Source organism: Macaca nemestrina, chromosome 15 (assembly GCF_043159975.1).
Source record: "Macaca nemestrina isolate mMacNem1 chromosome 15, mMacNem.hap1, whole genome shotgun sequence".
Lineage (NCBI taxonomy): Eukaryota > Metazoa > Chordata > Mammalia > Primates > Cercopithecidae > Macaca > Macaca nemestrina.
The window spans coordinates 99,413,769-99,431,923 of NC_092139.1; the positions used below are offsets into that span (position 1 = coordinate 99,413,769).

At 44.1% G+C, this 18,155-nt stretch overlaps 1 protein-coding gene across 25 annotated transcripts in view; it reads left to right on the top strand.

The window, feature by feature from the left end:
- The window catches only part of LOC105487290 (DEP domain containing 5, GATOR1 subcomplex subunit), a 164,564-nt gene that overhangs the window by 1,124 nt on the left and 145,285 nt on the right, over positions 1–18,155 (top strand). For all 25 annotated transcript variants that reach the window (XR_011614075.1, XR_011614077.1, XR_011614073.1 and 22 more), the window contains 5 exons: positions 3,476–3,563; positions 5,119–5,165; positions 9,735–9,820; positions 11,382–11,465; positions 13,308–13,357. Coding sequence is in view for 21 of the 25 variants with exons in the window: in XM_071080449.1 (XP_070936550.1) it covers positions 3,476–3,563; positions 5,119–5,165; positions 9,735–9,820; positions 11,382–11,465; positions 13,308–13,357 (355 nt within the window). In the remaining 4 variants the exon portion in view is untranslated. The remainder of the gene's footprint in view (positions 1–3,475; positions 3,564–5,118; positions 5,166–9,734; positions 9,821–11,381; positions 11,466–13,307; positions 13,358–18,155) is intronic.

The window sequence follows — 18,155 nt, forward strand, 5'->3', positions numbered from 1 at the left end:
TTCTGGTGTGTGCAATGCCTTGAAATTACACACTGACTCGTGACAATTGAGGCTAAACAGACAAAGCAAAAAGGAGGATGGCAGGACCCTTCTAAATGCATTTGCATTCAGACTTTTAAGGAACATTATGAATGCTGCCGGTTTACTACCTTTCATTTGTTGAATTGCATTGTTTATTACAAATCTTCCGTGTATGTTCCATAAAATTCTAGCCTGCACTGGTTTGGCAGGTAAGAGAAACTAAAACCATATATCAGTTTTTACATTGAGTGAGAGAGAAGCAGCATAGATGTGCACAGAGCAGGTATGATCAAAGCATGAACTTTCGCCTGGCTTCTAGGCATGGGAAGAAGGGGCAGGATACAGCATGGTATCCTGCACTGAACTATAGTCTGAATATCTGCTCTACTTATAATTTTCCTGGTGACCTTGAACAAGCTCCTAGTGTACCTTATCTGAAAGTTGAGGGGCTTTAGAATAGTTTCTCTTAACATCTATTTTTTTTTTCCTTTCCTTTCTTTTTTTTTTTTTTTTTTTTTTTTGAGACATGGTTCCCCATTTGCCCAGGCTGGTCTGGAACTCCTGAGCTCAAAGGATCCTTCCACCTCAGCCTCCCTAGTAGTTGGGATTACAGGCATGAGCCACTGTACCCAGCTCTCCTTAGCACCTTGAGTCCATAAATCTGAAGAATAAAAGGGCACTTAGAATACTTTTTTTTTCTTTTGTGAGGGAGTAATTTTCCGTTCTGTCTTGACAACCTTATTCAGAAATTGGAGTTAACAATATAATGAGTCATTTTATTTTATTATTTATTGACTTATTTATTTTTTTTTGAGACAGAGTCTTGCTCTGTCGCCAGACTGGAGTGCAGCGGCATGATCTCAGCTCACTGCAACCTCCACCTTCCAGGTTCAAGCAATTCTCCTGCCTCAGCTTCCCGAGTAGCTGGGATTACAGGTGCATGCCACCATGCCCAGCTATTTTTTTTTTTGTATTTTAGTAGAGACAGGGTTTCACTATGTTTCCCAGGCTGGTCAGAAACTCCTGAGCTCAGACAATCCGCCCACCTCGGCCTCCCAAAGTGCTAGGATTACAGGCATGAGCCACCGCGCCCCACATGAGTCTTTTTAATGTTGTGTTTTAGGGTGTATTTATTTCTGCATTATGTAGATACAAGCCTCCAGAGGGAAAGGACGACCAAAAAGGGAAAACAATAGTTTCTCTATCATAGAGCCTTGTGAAGCTTAAGTAAGGTGGTACATGTAATGCATTTAGCAGAGTATTAGACTCTGTGCTCAATAAATGAAGCCGTTATAATTACCAGACTACAGGCATTGCTATATTTAAACTACAATTTCTGCTAAAATGTACAGTCTATTGTTATTACTTTGTATGCTGTTGATATTGCCTAAGTATTTGTGGAGTGGAATAAAACATAACTTTTGGCAGAGAGAAGGATACAGTATATACAATGTATACAAATACATATTTTGATGTATAAAATACAAAGGTAGCTAGATGCTGTATCCAGTCTTCTGCAAGACTATAGATCAAAATACAACTAACAGCTGGACATGGTAGCTCATGACTGTAATCCTGGCGTTTTGGGAGGCCAAGGTGGGCAGATCACATGAGGTCAGGAGTTCAGGACTAGCCTGGCCAACATAGTGAAACCCCATCTCTGCTAAAAATACAAAACTTAGCCAGGTGTTGTAGTGCGTGCCTGTGATCTCAGCTACTAGGGAGGCTGAGGCACGATAATTGCTTGAACCCAGGAGGCAAAGGTTACTGTGAGCCAAGATCACGCCACTGCACAGCCTGGGCAATAGAGCAAGACCCTGTCTTTAAAAATAAAAATAAAAATAATAAAAAAGAAACAACCAACAGATATTTATTAGGCGTATACCTGTGCCAGACGCAATGATTATGAATACTGCAAGGTTCTTTGTCCCTAAAGAGCTTTCAGTTTTGTAAGACAGACATGCAAAAAGGAAATGATAAAACCAAGCAGAAGGGAATGTATTCTCAGGGACCTTAATTGAGACTATGTAAATTAGGGGGGAAGCTCAACGGAGGATTTGTTTTGAAACTGTTGGTGGAAACATAGCAGATAAAATTAGGGATGCTGGGTGCTGTGGTGTGTGCCTGTAGTCACAGCTACTCAAGAGGCTGGGACAGGAAGATCACTTGGGCCCAGGAGTTTCAGACTATAGGACATTATGTTGATTGGGTGTCTGAAATAAGTTCTGCGTCAGTCTAGTGACCTCCCAGGAGTGGGAGACCACCAGGTTGCCTTAGGAAATGTGAACCACCTCAGGTTGGGAACAGAGCAGGTCAAAACTCCTGTGCTGATCAATAGTGGGATTGTCCTTATAAATAGCCACTGTACGCCAGCCTAGGCAACAACAAGACCTTATCTCTAAAAGAAAACAAAACAAAAATTTGGGAGTAACCCATTGTTTGATTTTATTAGGCGAAATTTTTGTTGGATCTGGTTATATTTGAAATCTAGATATACTTAATTGTCATGATATTAGCATAATTAAAAGTGATGTTTTTCCTCCCAAATTAAAACAGCGAAACAGTCATTCTGTCTTTATGCTTCTGAGTTTGCAATATTTGAGAGAGTTCTCCCCATCCCTGGTAGAGGGGCAGGGGTAGATAAACATAAAAGCACATCCCTCTTATTTTATTTTATTTATTTATTTATTTTTGAGACGCAGTCTCACTCTGTCGCTCAGGCTGGAGTGCAGTGGTGTGATTTCAGCTCACTGCAACCTTCGCCTCCTGGGTTCAAGTGATTCTCCTGCCTCGGGCTCCCAAGTAGCTGGGATTACAGGCGCCCACCACCACGCCCGGTTAATTTTTGTAGTTTTAGTAGAGACGGGGTTGCGCCATGTTTGCCAGGCTGGTCTTGAACTCCTGACCTCAGGTGATCCATCCATCTCGGCCTCCCAAAGTGTTGAGATTACAGGCGTGAGCCACTGCTCCTGGCCTCTCTGAGGTTATTTTCTTACTCCTGTTAAATCTAAAGATTTACTCTGAGGGTCACATTAAGATACTGTTTGGGAAATTCTTTGAACATTGAATAACTGTAAGGAATTGTGCTGTATCTATGGAAACCAGCCTGTTTTGTTCCTGTCATATGCCAGATACACAATATTTGAAGGGGTAAAAGGCTGTCCAGAAGCCTAATTCCCAGATACTGAGGGCTGCTCTGTCCCTGGAAGCAGTGCAGTAGTAGAGAGAGCACGGAGTATGGAGACAAAGGTACCTGAGCACCATCCCACTCCACTGCTCTTGGTGTTCCTGTGTGAATCCATTAGTCACTGTAAGCCTCATTTCAAAATAGAGCCTCATCTGTCAATGGGGTGGCAATACTATCCTGATAGGGTTGTGAGGAACCAGTAATGAGAACATACACAATGTACCTAATGAGTGTTTTTCTACTTGAAGTCGCTGAATTGTCTTTCAGATGATGAGCTAGTTGTGAACCCCAAAGTGTTTCCTCACATCAAGCTTGGAGACATTGTAGAGATTGCACACCCCAACGATGAATACAGGTGAGTGTCTCTTAGGATCCATGGAACTGGGCAATTCACTGTTTCCAGATGATGTCCAAGGGATTTGAAGGGCAGATAACTCTCTTTGCCTTTCAAAATGTTCATGCTGTGGTGGCTCAAGCCTGTAATTCCAGCACTTTGGGAGGCTGAGGTGGGGTAGGTCATTTGAGCCCGGGAGTTTGAGACCAGCCTGGGCAACATAGTGGGACCCTGTCTTAAAAAAAAAAAAAAAGCTCATGCCTTCTAGGATTTGATCAACAAATAATTTTTCAAAAGTTGTCCATTCCTGCTCCTCCTTTTTTTTTTTTTTTTTTTTTTTTTGAGATGGAGTCTAGCTGTGTCACCTAGGCTAGAGTGCAGTTGTGTAATCTCAGCTCATTGCAACCTCTGCCTCCCAGGCCTAGGTGATTCTTCTGCCTCAGCCTCCCCAGTAGCTGAGATTAGAGGCATGCGCCACCATGCCTGGCTAATTTTGCATTTTTAGTAGAGACAGGGTTTCACCATGTTGCCCAGGCTGGTCTTGAACTCCTGACCTCAGGTAATCCACCTGCCTTGGCCTCCCAACGTGCTGGGATTACAGGCATGAGGCACCGCAGCTGGCCTAATTTTTGTATTTTTTAGTAGAGAGTGGGGTTTCACCATATTGGCCAGGCTTGTCTCAAGCCATCCACCCTGCTAGGCCTCCCAAAGCACTGAGATTACAGGCATGAGCCACCATACCCAGCCGTTTTTTTTGTTTTATGTTTTTTTTTGAGACAAAATCTCACTCTGTCACCCAGGCTGAAGTGCAATGGTGTGATCTCGGCTCACTGCAACCTCCGCCTCCTGGGTTCAAGCCATTCTCCTGCCTCAGCCTCCTGAGTAGCTGGGATTACAGGTGCATGCCACCACGCCTGGCTAATTTTTATATTTTCAGTAGAGATGGGATTTCACCATTTGGTCAGGCTGGTTTTGAACTCCTGACCTCGTGATCCGCCCGCCTTGGCCTCTTAAAGTGCTGGGATTACAGGTGCGAGTTACCGCACCATGCCCAACCTTTTTTTTTTAAAGAGACAGAGTCTCACTCTGTCACTCAGGCTGGAGTGCAGTGGTGTGACTTTGGCTAACTGTAACCTCTGCCTCCCAGGTTCAAGCGATTCTTCTGCCTCAGCTTGTCGAGTAGCTGGGACTGCAGGTGTGGGCCACCCCACCTGGCTAATTTTCACATTTTTAATAGAGACAGGGTTTTGCCATGTTGACCAGGCTGGTCTCGAACTTCTGACTTCAGATGATCCACCCGCCTTGGCCTCCCAAAGTGTTGGGATTATAGGCATGAGCCACTGTGCCTGGCCTCTTTCTGGTTTTAAAGCTGAGATGACAACTGAAGGGTTGTGTAGCGTTTATCCATTTCCTTTGGTGCATATGGAGTTTCTTTGTTTCTAAGGGAGCTTTCTCTCATTGTTGTGCTGTAAGTCACAGACTGTCCAGAGTGACCTATTTGCCTTTTGTAGGGGATGAAGGATGCTAGGGAGTTACTGCTCACGGTATCCCAACTCTCTGTTGCTTTCTTTTTCAGCCCTCTGCTTTTGCAGGTCAAGTCACTTAAGGAAGATTTACAGAAGGGTAAGAATTACATCATTCTTAGAATTTTTTTTTTTTTTTTTTTTTTTTTTTTGAGACGGAGTCTGGCTCTCTCCCCCTGGCTGGAGTGCAGTGGCGCGATCTCGGCTCACTGCAAGCTCCGCCTCCCGGGTTCCTGCCATTCTCCTGCCTCAGCCTCCCAAGTAGCTGGGACTACAGGCACCCCCCACCGTGCCCGGCTAATTTTTTGTATTTTTAGTAGAGGCAGGGTTTCACCGTGGTCTCGATCTCCTGACCTTGTGATCCGCCCCCCTCGGCCTCCCAAAGTGCTGGGATTACAGGAGTGAGCCACCGCGCCCGGCCAGAATTTTTTATTTACTGCCTCAGAAACTGTAAGAAACCTCTCTTCATAATTTCAAGGGATGAGGGCAAGTAATTCTTTTATTTTTTTAAAAAATTTTAATTTAATTTTCAATTCAGGCAGTACATGGGCATGTTTGTTACATGGGTATATTGTGTACTGGTGGGGATTGGGCTTCTATTGTATCCATTACTCACACAGTGAACCTTGTATCTGACAGAACAGATACAGAACATTGTATCTGTGTCTGAACATTGTATTTTTCAACCCTCATTCTCTTCTCCATCCTTCTTTTTGGAGTCCCAAGTGTCTATTATTTCCATCCCACTTATAGGTAAGTACATGCAGTATTTGATTTTCTGTTTGTGAGTTAGTTCACTTAGGATAACGGTGGCCTCCAACTCCATCTGTGTTGCTGCAGTGGATGTGATTTCATTTTTTTATGGCTGCAGTTCTCTTCTTATCAAATTGTGTTCCCGCTAAAAAAAAATTGTCAAGTTGACGCTTATAGTCCCAGCTACTCTGTACTCTGGAGGTTGAGGTGGAAGGATAATTTGAGCCTGATAATTTAAGGTTACAGTGAGCTATAATGGTGCCACCACACTCTAGCCTGTTCAACAGAGACCCTATCTCAAAAAAAAAAAAAAAAGGCCAGGCATGGTGGCTCATGCCTGTAATCGCAGCACTTTGGGAGACTGAGGCAAGTGGATTGCCTGAGCTCAGGAGTTTGCAACCAGCCTGGGCAAAACGGTGAAACCCCGTCTCTACTAAAATACAAAAAATTAGCTGGGTGTGGCGGCATGCACCTATAGTCCTAGCTACCCGGGTGGCTGAGGCAGGAGAATTACTTGAACCCGGGAGGCGGAGGTTACAGTGAGCCGAGATTGCGCCACTGCACTCCAGCCTGGGCAACAGAGCGAGACTCTGTCTCAAAAAAAAGAAGAAAAATACACAACCTGCCTGTTGCCCAGGTTGGTCTTGAACTCCTGGCCTCAAGTGGAGTTCCTCACACCTTGACCTCCCAAAATGCTGGGGTTGCAGGTGTGATCCACCACATCTGTCCCATTTTTTCACAAACGATTTGTTAAATGCCTAGTCTGGGTGAGTAGGGATTGGGGAGGAAGAAATATTTATTTATGATTGCCCACCACATGTGCAAGGCACTGTCCTGGGAGCTTTGTGTAATCTAGCTTTATCTTCTCAACAACTCTTGAGTGAGTGAGGAAGTTTATTCTCTGCCGGACTATACAGTCTAGGCGTAGCCAGAAGCGGTGATTCCTGCTTACTCATTCTGGATTCAGATCCTTTGTTTTTCCCTCTTATCGCTATGCCATGCTGTTCAAGGAACCAGAATGTCAATTGACAGTAAATAAGATACTCTTAAATAGTTCTTAAGAGAAAAAAACAAAAAAATTCTGGGTTGCTTTAATGGGCTTTGATGGCTGGGTGCAGTGGCTGACACCTGTAATCCCAGCACTTTGGGAGGCTGAGGTAGGTGCATCACCTGAGGTCAGGAGTTTGAGACCATCCTGACCAACATGGAGAAACCCCATCTCTACTAAAAATATAAAATTAGCCAGGCATTGTGGCTCACGCTTGTAATCCCAGCTACTCAGGAAGCTGAGGCAGGAGAACTGCTTGAATCTGGGAGGCAGAAGTTGCAGTGAGCTGAGATTGCGCCATTGCACTCCAGCCTGGGCAGCAAGAGCAAAACTTTGTCTCTAAATAAATAAGCTAATTAATTAAATAAAGGGCTTTGATGTCACCCACTCTTTTTTTTTGTTTCTGTTTTTTTAAGAGATGGAGTTTCACTGCGTTGCCCAGGCTGGAGGCTGGAGTGCAGCGGCACGGTCTTGGCTCACTGCAACCTGCGCCTCCTGGGTTCAAGTGATTCTCCTGCCTCAGCCTCCCAGGTAGTTAGGACTCCAGGTGTGCACCACCATGCCTGGCTAATTTTTATATTTTTATTTTTATTTTTTTGAGAGGAAGTCTCACTCTGTTACCAAGGATAGAGTGCAATGACGTGGTCTCAGCTCACTGCAATCTCCGCCTCCTGGATTCAAGGGATTCTCCTGCCTCAGCCTCCCGAGTAGCTGGGACTACAGGCGCGCACCACCACACCCGGCTAATTTTTGTATTTTTAGTAGAGACAGAGTTTTACTGTGTTGGCCAGGCTAGTCTTGAACTGCTGACCTCATGATCTGCCCACCTCAGCCTCCAAAAGTGCTGGGATTACAGGCATGAACCACCACGCCCAGCCTAATTTATATATATATATATATATATTTTTTTTTTTTTTTTTTTGAGACGGAGTCTTGCTCTGTCACCCAGGCTGGAGTGCAGTGGCCGGATCTCAGCTCACTGCAAGCTCCGCCTCCCGGGTTTACGCCATTCTCCTGCCTCAGCCTCCCGAGTAGCTGGGACTACAGGCGCCCGCCACCTCGCCCGGCTAGTTTTTTTGTATTTTTTAGTAGAGACGGGGTTTCACCGTGTTAGCCGGGATGGTCTCTCGATCTCCTGACCTCGTGATCCGCCCGTCTCGGCCTCCCAAAGTGCTGGGATTACAGGCTTGAGCCACCGCGCCCGGCCAATTTTTATATTTTTAGTAGAGATGGGGTTTCACCATGTTTGGCCAGGCTGGTCTCAAGCTCCTCACCTCAGGTGATCTGCCTGCGTCAACCTCCCAAAGTCCTGGGATTACAGGCATGAGCCACTGCACCATTGCCCCTGCCTTTTTTTGTTTTCTCTTTCAGACAGGGCCTCTCTGTTGTACAAACTGGAGTGCAGTGGTGCAGTCACGGCTCACTGCAGCCTCAGCCTCCCTGGGGGCAAGTGATTCTCCATCTCCTATCTCCACCTCTGGAGTAGCTAAGACCCCAGGTACCCAGCCCACAGGATCATGCCTGGCGAATTTTTTTTTTTTAAATTTTTACTCAGGCTGGTCTTGATCTCCTGGGCCCAAGTAGTCCTCCTACCTTGGCCTCCTAAAGTGCTAGGATTACAGGCATGAGCCACCATGCCTGGCTACCCACTCATATTTAACCATTCAATATTTCAATTTGAGGAGAAAACATTCTGTAAAACCTGGCTACTCTGGTTACACTGCCTAAGGGTTAGCCCTGCTCTGCAAGGAGCAGTAAAAAAAAAAAAAAAAAAATTAAAGTTGTCATTTTTTTTAAATGTTTTGTTTTATTTTATTTTGAGATGGAGTATCCCTCTGTCGCCCAGGCGTGATCTTGGCTCACTGCAACCTCCACCTCTCAGGTTCAAGCAATTCTCCTGCCTCTGCCTCCTGAGTAGCTGGGACTACAGGTGCACGCCACCATGCCTGGCTAATTTTTTTTGTATTTTTAGTAGAGGCGGGGTTTCACCGTATGGGTCAGGCTGGTCTTGAACTCCTGACCTCGTGATCTGTCCACCTTGGCCTCCCAAAGTGTTGGGATTACAGGCGTGAGCCACCACATTCAGCCAATTTAAAGATTTTAAAAGAATTCTATAAAACCTTAATCCTAAAAATGGCCTTCATACCTTCCCCTTATCTCCTGTCCTCTGTTATGTTTCTTACCAGACTTAAGGGCTCATTGAAAAGTTTGTTTCTTCTTTACCACTGATAACTTCATTACAAAGAGATCTCCTTCCTCTTCTGGAATTTTACAGGTCTTTGAACTTTCTTTTCTTCCTTCTTATTTTATTTATTTATTTATTGAGACAGAGTCTCATTCTATCACCCAGGTTGGTGTGCAGTGATACAATCTCAGCTCACTACAACCTCTGCCTCTGGGGTTCAAGCGATTTTTATGCCTCAGCCTCCCGAGTAGCTTGGATTACAGGCGCCCACCATCATGCCTGGCTAATTCTTGTATTTTTAGTAGAGACAGAGTTTCACCATGTTGGCCAGGCTGGTCTCGAACTCTTGACCTCAGGTGACCTTCCTGCCTAGACCTCCCAAAGTGCTGGGATTACAGGTGTGAGCCACCATACCCAGCCTCTTCCTTCTTAAATTCTTTCTTTTCCCTCCCTTCTCCCTTTTTCTCTCCATTTTTGTTGATTGCTTAGGCTCTGGTCTTATTTCACCTAAAAAAGCAGAGAATTGTTTAAATTCTAAGCTCCTGAAAGGAAGAGACTGTGTGTTGCCCATGTCAGATGATCAATTGTGTTGCTTACTGAATGTCTGAGTATTTATAGATTAGAATATATGGACCTGCTTTTTCAAAATGTGTTGTCCCAGCCAGATATTGTTTCTGTTTTAGAAACCATCAGTGTGGACCAGACTGTGACTCAAGTGTTTCGGCTAAGACCTTATCAAGATGTCTATGTTAATGTCGTAGACCCTAAGGTACGTCTTTGTTTTGGACTTGAATATCTTTTTGGAATGATTAGCACCCTTCCTCAAGGTTAGATTACTAAGGAAACAATGGGTTACTTAAGTGTAGTATTCGACTATTAAATGTGTGACCTGCTAGGTGTGGTAATTTCAGCCCATTGGGAGGCTGAGACAGGAGGATCACTTGAGGCCGGGAGTTCAAGACCAGCCTGAGTAGCATAGCTAGACTTTGTCTTTATTAAAACTTTTCTGTTTTTTTTTGAAATGGAGTCTCGCTCTGTCACCCAGACTGGAGTGCAGTGGCACGATCTCGGCTCACTGCAACCTGTGCTTCCCAGGTTCAAGCCATTCTCCTGCCTCAGCCTCCTGAGTAGCTAGGATCACAGGCCCACGCCACCACACCCAGCTAATTTTTGTATTTTGTAGAGACGGGATTTCACCATGTTGTCCAGGCTGGTCTTGAACTCCTGACCTCAGGTGATCCACCTGCCTCGGCCTCCCAAAGTGCTGGGATTACAGGCAGGAGCCACCGCGTCCTGCCTACTAAAACTTTTCTAAAAGATTAGCTGGGCGTGTTTATATGCCTGTAGTCTCAACTGCTTGAAAGGCTGCAGCAGGAGGATTGCTTGAGCCCAGGAGATTGAGGCTGCAGTGAGCTGATGGCTGCACTATTGCATTTCAGCCTGGGCAACAGAACGAGACCTTGTCTTGTTAAACTAAACATGTAGGCCATGGGTGGTGGCCCATGCCTGTAATCCCAGCACATTGGGAGGCCAAGGCAGGTGGATGACTTGAGGTCAGGAGTTTGAGACCAGCTTGGGCAAAATGGTGGAACCCTGTGTCTCCTAAAAATACAAAACTTAGCTGGGTATGATGGTGCACCCCTGTAGTCCCAGCTACTAGGGAGGCTAAGGCATGAGAGTCACTTGAGCCCAGGAGGCGGAGGCTGCAGTGAGTGAGCTGAGATTGCACCACTGCACTCCAGCCTGGGCAACAGAGCACCATCCTGTCTCAAAATAAATAAGTAAATAAATAAATACGTAGCCTATATGTCGTTTAGAATGTAGGCAGTATGTAGGTTGCATTTAAAACCCACCCCCACTTTTCTTGAAGCTTGTCCTAACCATTTTTTGTATAAAAAACTATATGTAAAATTTTATATTAAAATACTAACATTTTAGAACATATTCTCATTTTTCTTCAGGAAGTGATGTTATAATAGATAAAAATTATTGTTCAGAAAGTGCTATTGGCGTTAATAGGTAAATAAAGTGCATAGCTCAGTGTCATGTTTGTGTGCCAGTATCCAGACTAAAATACAGAATGAGTCCCCCACTACCCTTCACACTCAACGTGCTGCCGTGGCTGTAGGATTAGTTGTAGATTTACCAACTATACTGACAAGTGTGCTTTGGCAGGATATAATTCTGTTTATCAGAGTTCTGCTACTGAATGGTCTTCCAGTAGTTTTCTTTTTTGCAAAAAGTTTTTTTCCATGGTAAGTGGGCATTACCTTGTGACTATAAAATGTGGCAAAGTAATGTCAGAGATATTATTTGATTATTCCTTTTAGGATGTGACCCTTGACCTAGTGGAGTTAACTTTTAAGGACCAGTATATTGGCCGTGGGGATATGTGGCGACTAAAGAAAAGTTTGGTAAGATGTGATTTATTTGAAAGTCTGTTACTTTTTTCCATTATGTGAATAATCCCTGTTTATTATAGGAGAAGAATATAAAATTGTTTCTGATTTCAGCATCTACAATTATTGTCAACATCTTGTGTATTCTTCCATTCTCTTTTCATTGTTTTTTTGATCTTTTATTTGTTTACTGTTACAGATTTTTACTCAGCATTTTTGGTTTAGATAGGAAGTTATACTGTATTTTACATTTGAGTGGAACCTTAGTTTTCAGGTTTTCACTTGATCCCCTTTGCTCCCCACATCTCCTCATGGACAGGTATTTATTATCCCTAATTTATAGAGGTAGAAACTGAGATTGAGAAGTTAGGTAATTACCCAAGGCTAGATAGTAAGTTGGCCCTTGGCCAAAACCCAGATCCTGTGGCTTCCAGATCACACTGCTTTTTGCTGAACCCTCCTCCCATTTTCCGCATGTATTCATTGTTTTTTTTTTTTTTTTTCCCGAGATGGAGTTTTGTTCTTTCACCCAGGCTGGAGTGAAGTGGTGGGATCTTGGCTTACTGCAACCTCTGCCCACTAGGTTCAAGCGATTCTCCTGCCTATAACTGGAATTATAGGCACCCACCACCATGCCCGGCTAATTTTTTTTTTTTTTTTTTTTTGAGACAGAGTTTTCTTGTTGCCCATGCTGGAGTGCAATGGCATGATCTCCGCTCACCACAACCGCTGCCTTCCGAGTTCAAGCGATTCTCCTGCCTCAGCCTCCGGAGTAGCAGGGATTATAGGCATGCACTACCATGCCCGGCTAATTTTGTATTTTTAGTAGAGACGGGGTTTCTCCTGTGGGTCAGGCTGGTCTCGAACTCCCGACCTCAGGCAATCCACCCACCTCAGCCTTCCAAAGTCCTGGGATTACAGATGTGAGCTATTGCGCCCAGCCTGTTTTTTTGTATTTTTAGTAGAGATGGGGTTTTCGCCATGTTGGCCAGGCTGGTTTTGAACTCCTGACCTCAGGTGATCCGCCTGCCTTTGCCTCCCAAAGTGCTAGGATTATAGGTGTGAGGCACCGTGTCCAGCCCATTTTGTTAACGAAAGTATTTTTATTATATTTTAATTGTGTCTTTTAAAAAATTTTTTAATTTCCATGTTATTGGGGAACAGGTGGTATTTGGTTATATGAGTAAGTTCTTTAATGGTGATTGGTGAGATTTTGGTGCACCCATCACCCAGGCAGTATATACCACACCCACATTTATTAATTTTTTAATGAACATTTCAACTTGAAAAGATTAGTTCATCAGAATTGTGAACTGGTTCTGAAAATTCTCCTCATTTGAGGTTTTTTTTTTTTTTTTCCTCCCATTTTGACACTAATCAAAAGAAATGAAGTTTTTGTATACTATGAAACCACAAATTATAGGTGGAATATCCGTACAGGGCATATTTTCAGGAAAAATCTGCGTTTTATTTGTTGAGGGTTCCATTTTCTAAAGTGAAAGATAAAATGAGAAACAACATGATACTTAAATGAGTATGTAAATGCAGATATATATGTAAACATATGTGAAGATCAGTATATTTGTAAAGCTGGTCATTTATCATCCACTTGGTCTTTCCCATTAGCTATACTTGCCAAACTCTTTAAGCACCTACTGTCATACCTACCCTAACAGGTTTTCCTGTGGGGTAAGTCTATTACTCACAAGCTAGTTGAACTTTGGGTTGGTAGAAGAGATTAGAAAGCTAGGAGTTCTTGTTTGTGATTTTTCATGGCCTTAATGTTAATCTCTCTCTTTGTCTTTCTCACCCTGTCTCCTTCCCTCCCTCCCTCCCTCTCTCTCCCACTCCTCTTAGGTCAGCACATGTGCATATATCACTCAGAAGGTGGAGTTTGCTGGCATCAGGTAGATATTATGTCACTCTTGCCTTATCTATGCAGTAACTGGGCTATATAAAGCAGTGGAGGCATATGGATGTCCATACAATAAAATGCATAAGAATATAAAATGTTAAGATTGTTGACTGGCCACAGTGGCTCACGCCTGTAATCCCAGCACTTTGGGAGGCTGAGGTGGGCGGATCATGAGGTCAGGAGATCAGAACCATCCTGGCTAACACGGTGAAACCCCGTCTCTGCTGAAAATACAAAAACTTAGCCGGGCGTAGTGGCGGGTGCCTATAGTCCCAGCTGCTCGGGAGACTGAGATAGGAGAATGGCGTGAACCCGGGAGGCGGAGCTTGCAGCGAGCCGAGATTGCACCACTGCACTCCAGCCTGGGCGACACAGTGAGACTCTGTCTCATAAAAAAAAAAAAAAAGTTAGATTGTTGTAGCTCAAACAAACAACAAAATGCACTATAGTAGTTTGAGGCTTAATGGAAGAAGTTGATGAAGCCCCCTGGTGTTCTGTAAAAAAGGGAGTCGAAAAAAAAAAGGAGATAGAGACTCACAATTTTACAACTGGAAAAACCCTAGATGAACATATTTGAATCATACCTTCTCATTTTACACATTAGGAAACAGGTTTAGAAACAAAATGACTAGCACATTGGTTCCTGATTTGTTACCTTTTTAACTATATTGCTGCACTATTGATTTATTAAAACTATTTCTATATTTTAGTTTGTGAAGATAAAAGGGACTTTTTGAAATCCCCTTTAAATTTAAAAAGTGCCTGGGTGTGGTGGCTTACGCTTGTAATCCCAACACTTTGGGATGCCGAGGTGGGTAGATTATTGCTTGAGCCCAGGAGTTGAAGACCAGCCTGGGCAATATAGTGAAAGCCCATTTCTACAAAAAAATACAAAAATTAGCTGGGCATGGTGACACGCACCTGTAGTCCAAGCTACTCAGGAGGCTGAGGTGGGGAGATCGCCTGAGCCCTGGGAGGTAGAGGCTGCAGTGAGACGTTATCATGCCACCGCACTCCAGCTTAGGTCACAGAGTGAGACTGTCTCAAAAAAAAAAAAAAAAAAAGTACAACATGCACATAATTAAGCATTCAAATAGTTCAGAAAGGTATCTCACGAAATATACATTCCTCTCTCCAGAAACAACTTGTGTCTTTCCTGAAATTTACTGTGTATACATAACCATATTTATATCTTTTTTTTTTTCGAGACGGAGTCTTGCTCTGTCACCCAGGCTGGAGCACAGTGGCGCGACCTTGGCTGACTGCAACCTCCGCCTCCTGGTTTCAAGCAATTATCCTGCGTCAGCCTTGTGAGTTGCTGGAATTACAGGCACCCGCCAGCACACCTAGCTAATTTTTTTAAATTTTTAGTTTTTGTATTTTTAGTGGAAATGGAGTTTCACCATGTTGGCCAGGCTGGTCTCGAACTCCTGACCTCGTGAACTGCCCACCTTGGACTCCCAAAGTGCTGGGATTACAGGAGTGAGCTACCGCACCCGGCGTATTTATGTCTTGTTAACTGACTTGTGATCCTAAGATTGGTCAGCATGGTCACAGGGTACAGTGTAGTCCCTCATAAAGATCCCCATCAACTTTTCTTTTTTTGTTGTTGTTGATACGGGTCTTACTCTGTCGCCCAGGCTGGAGCGCAGTGGTGTGATCTTGGCTCACTGTAACCTCCGCCTTCCAGGTTCAAGCAATTCTTCTGCCTTGGCCTCCTGAGTAGCTGGGACTACAGGCGCGCACCACCATGCCTATTTTTAGTGGAGATGGAGTTTCACCATGTTGGCCGGGTTGGTTTCAGACTCCTGATCTCAGGTGATCCCCCTGCCTCAGCCCCACAAAGTGCTGGGATTACAGGCATAAGCCACTGCGCCTGGTCCCCATCAACTTTTCACCTAGTGGTTTAATCCATTGAGGATTGTTATAAAATGTTGATTTTCTTTTCTTTTTTTGTTTTTTTTTTAAATTCAGTCATCCCTTCTACATTTATTAACCAGAATCTTTTTGTAAGTAACTTTTCATCATCAACTAGAGCTATTAGACCAGAATGAAATACTGATCCTAAAAAGAAAGAAAGGATAAAGGCTTCATTTTTTTCCCCCAAAAAAGGTGTTAATCATTGGAGGGCAGCCAAGTAAAATGACTATGGCATGAGGATCACTTGAGGCCAGGAGTTTAAGACCAGCCTGGACAACATAGCAAGACCTCATCTATACAAAAAAAAAAATATATATATATATATGTGCGTGCGTGTGTGTGTGTGTGTGTGTGTGTATATTTTGCTGGGCTTGGTGGCTCACGCCTGTAATCCCAGCACTTTGGGAGGCCGAGGCAGGTGGATCGCAAGGTCAGGAGATTGAGATCATCCTGGGTAACATGGTGAAACCCCGTCTGTACTAAAAATACAAAAAACGGCCGGGCGCGGTGGCTCACGCCTGTAATCCCAGCACTTTGGGAGGCCGAGGCGGGCGGATCATGAGGTCAGGAGATCGAGACCATCCTGGCTGACACGGTGAAACCCCGTCTCTACTAAAAATGCAAAAAATTAGCCGGGCGAGGCGGCGGGCGCCTGTAGTCCCAGCTACTCAGGAGGCTGAGGCAGGAGAATGGCGTGAACCCGGGAGGCGGAGCTTGCAGTGAGCTGAGATCGCGCCACTCCACTCCAGCCCGGGCGACAGAGCGAGACTCCGTCTCAAAAAAAAAAAAAAAAAAAAAAAAAAAAAAAAAAAAAAATCAGCTGGGTGTGGTGGCACATGCCTGTAATCCCAGCTACTCAGGAGGCTGAGGCAGGAGAATCACTTGAACCAGGGAGTCAGAGGTTCAGTAAGTCGAGATCACACCACTACACTCTAGCCTGCCGAAAGAGCAAGATTCCGTCACACACACACACACACACAATTATGGCTAGGTGCAGTGGCTCATGCCTGTAATCCCAGCACTTTGGGAGACTGAGGTGGGTAGTTTGCTTGAGCCTGGGAGTTCAAGACCAACCTGGCAATATGCTGAAACCCCATCCCTACCAAAAAATACAAAAATTAGCTGGGCATGATGGCGCCTGTAGACCCAGTTACTTGGGAGGCTGAGGTGGAAGGATCACCTGAATCCAGGGAGGTTCAAGGCTGTAGTGAGCCTTGATCATTCTGCTGCCCCCTAGCCTGGGTGACAGAGTCAGATTCTGTCTAAAATAACAGAAAAAAGAACGGGGTTGGTGTCAGGGCTTCTGTAGTTTGAGGTACTTGGGAAACAGATAGGAGGAGCACTTGAACACAGGTTGAGGCTGCAGTGAGCTATTATTGCATTACTGCACTCCAGCCTGGGCAACAGAGTGAGACCCCATCTTTGAAAACAAACAAAAAAATGTGTTAGCGAGTCAGTGTTCTTTAAAAAATCCAAGCAACTAAAGCACAACCCAAGAAGTGACTAAATCTCAAGCAGCACAAAAAATGCAACCTAAGTTTATGCCTCCAATATCAGCACATCTCTACTGGATGGGTATCTAGGGGTCAGGAAGCCTGGATCTGTATCTGCAGAGCCAGTGTTTAGCCATCACTGTGATTAGTGGTTCGAGTGATGTTGGGTAACTCTGGTAAACCCTTAGTCTTCACATCTGCAAAATGGAATAGTTGGTTTAGAATATTCTTCTGTGAAGGACCAGTTAATAAAAATATTTTAGACTTTGTGAGTCACAATAGATGTCAGGTCTATTGCATATTCTGTGTGTTTGTGTGTTTCGACCATTTAAAAATATAACAGCCATTCTTAACTGTGGGCCATATGAAAACAGGAGATAGGGGAGAGTTGGCTTGAAGGCTGTATGTAGTTTGCCAGCCTTGGTTTGGAAACCTATTTAGATCTCTCTCATTTTTTTTTCTATTGCTTTCTCTTTTTAAATTATACACACACACACACACACACACGCACATGTTGTATTCAAGTGATTCTCCTACCTCAGCCTCCTGAATAGCTGGGACTACAGGCATGCACCACCATGCCTGGCTAATTTTTGTTCTTTAGTAGACGCGGGGTCTCACCATGTTGGCCAGGCTGGTGTTGAACTCCTGGCCTCAAGTGATCTGTACACCTTGGCCTCCAAAAGTGATGAGATTACAGATGTGAGCCACTACGCTCGGCTGATCTCTTTCTTTTTTAAGTTCTTTGTTTCTCTATGTAAATACCCTCATACACACAGTTCTAGATGGAGAAAAGAAAACCCTCACATAGTGTCAGTTTTTAACTTTATTTTTATTTATTTATTTTTGAGATGGGCTTCCTGTATTGCCCAGGCTGGAATGCGGTTGTGCCATCATACCTCACTACAGCCTTAACCTCCTAGGCCCAAGCAGTACTCCCACCTCAGCCTTCGGAGTAGCTAGGACTACAAGTGCATGCCAGTGCGCCTGGCTCTTTTTTTTTTTTTTCGTTTTGGTAGAGACAGGGTCTCACTATGTTGCTCAGGCTGGTTTCCAACTCCTGGGCTCAAACGATCCTCTTGGCTCAGCCCCCTAAAGTGCTGAGATTACAGGCATGAGCCACTGCAGCTGGCCACTTTTAGACTTTTAAAGGTCTGTCCTGATATTTGGCTCAGGCATGGTTAAATGTAAACTACAGTCTTCTATCTTTTCTCCAGAAGACTTACAGTATTTCTACACTGGATCAAAGATTACTTTCTTTTGCTGACTTCGTGAATGCCTGAGAAAAAAGATGCTTTGGGCCTACTATGAGAAAAATAAAGTATAGTCATTTGTATAGTTTAAGTCATTGTAAATGGTCAAAGAATTTCTGTGCAA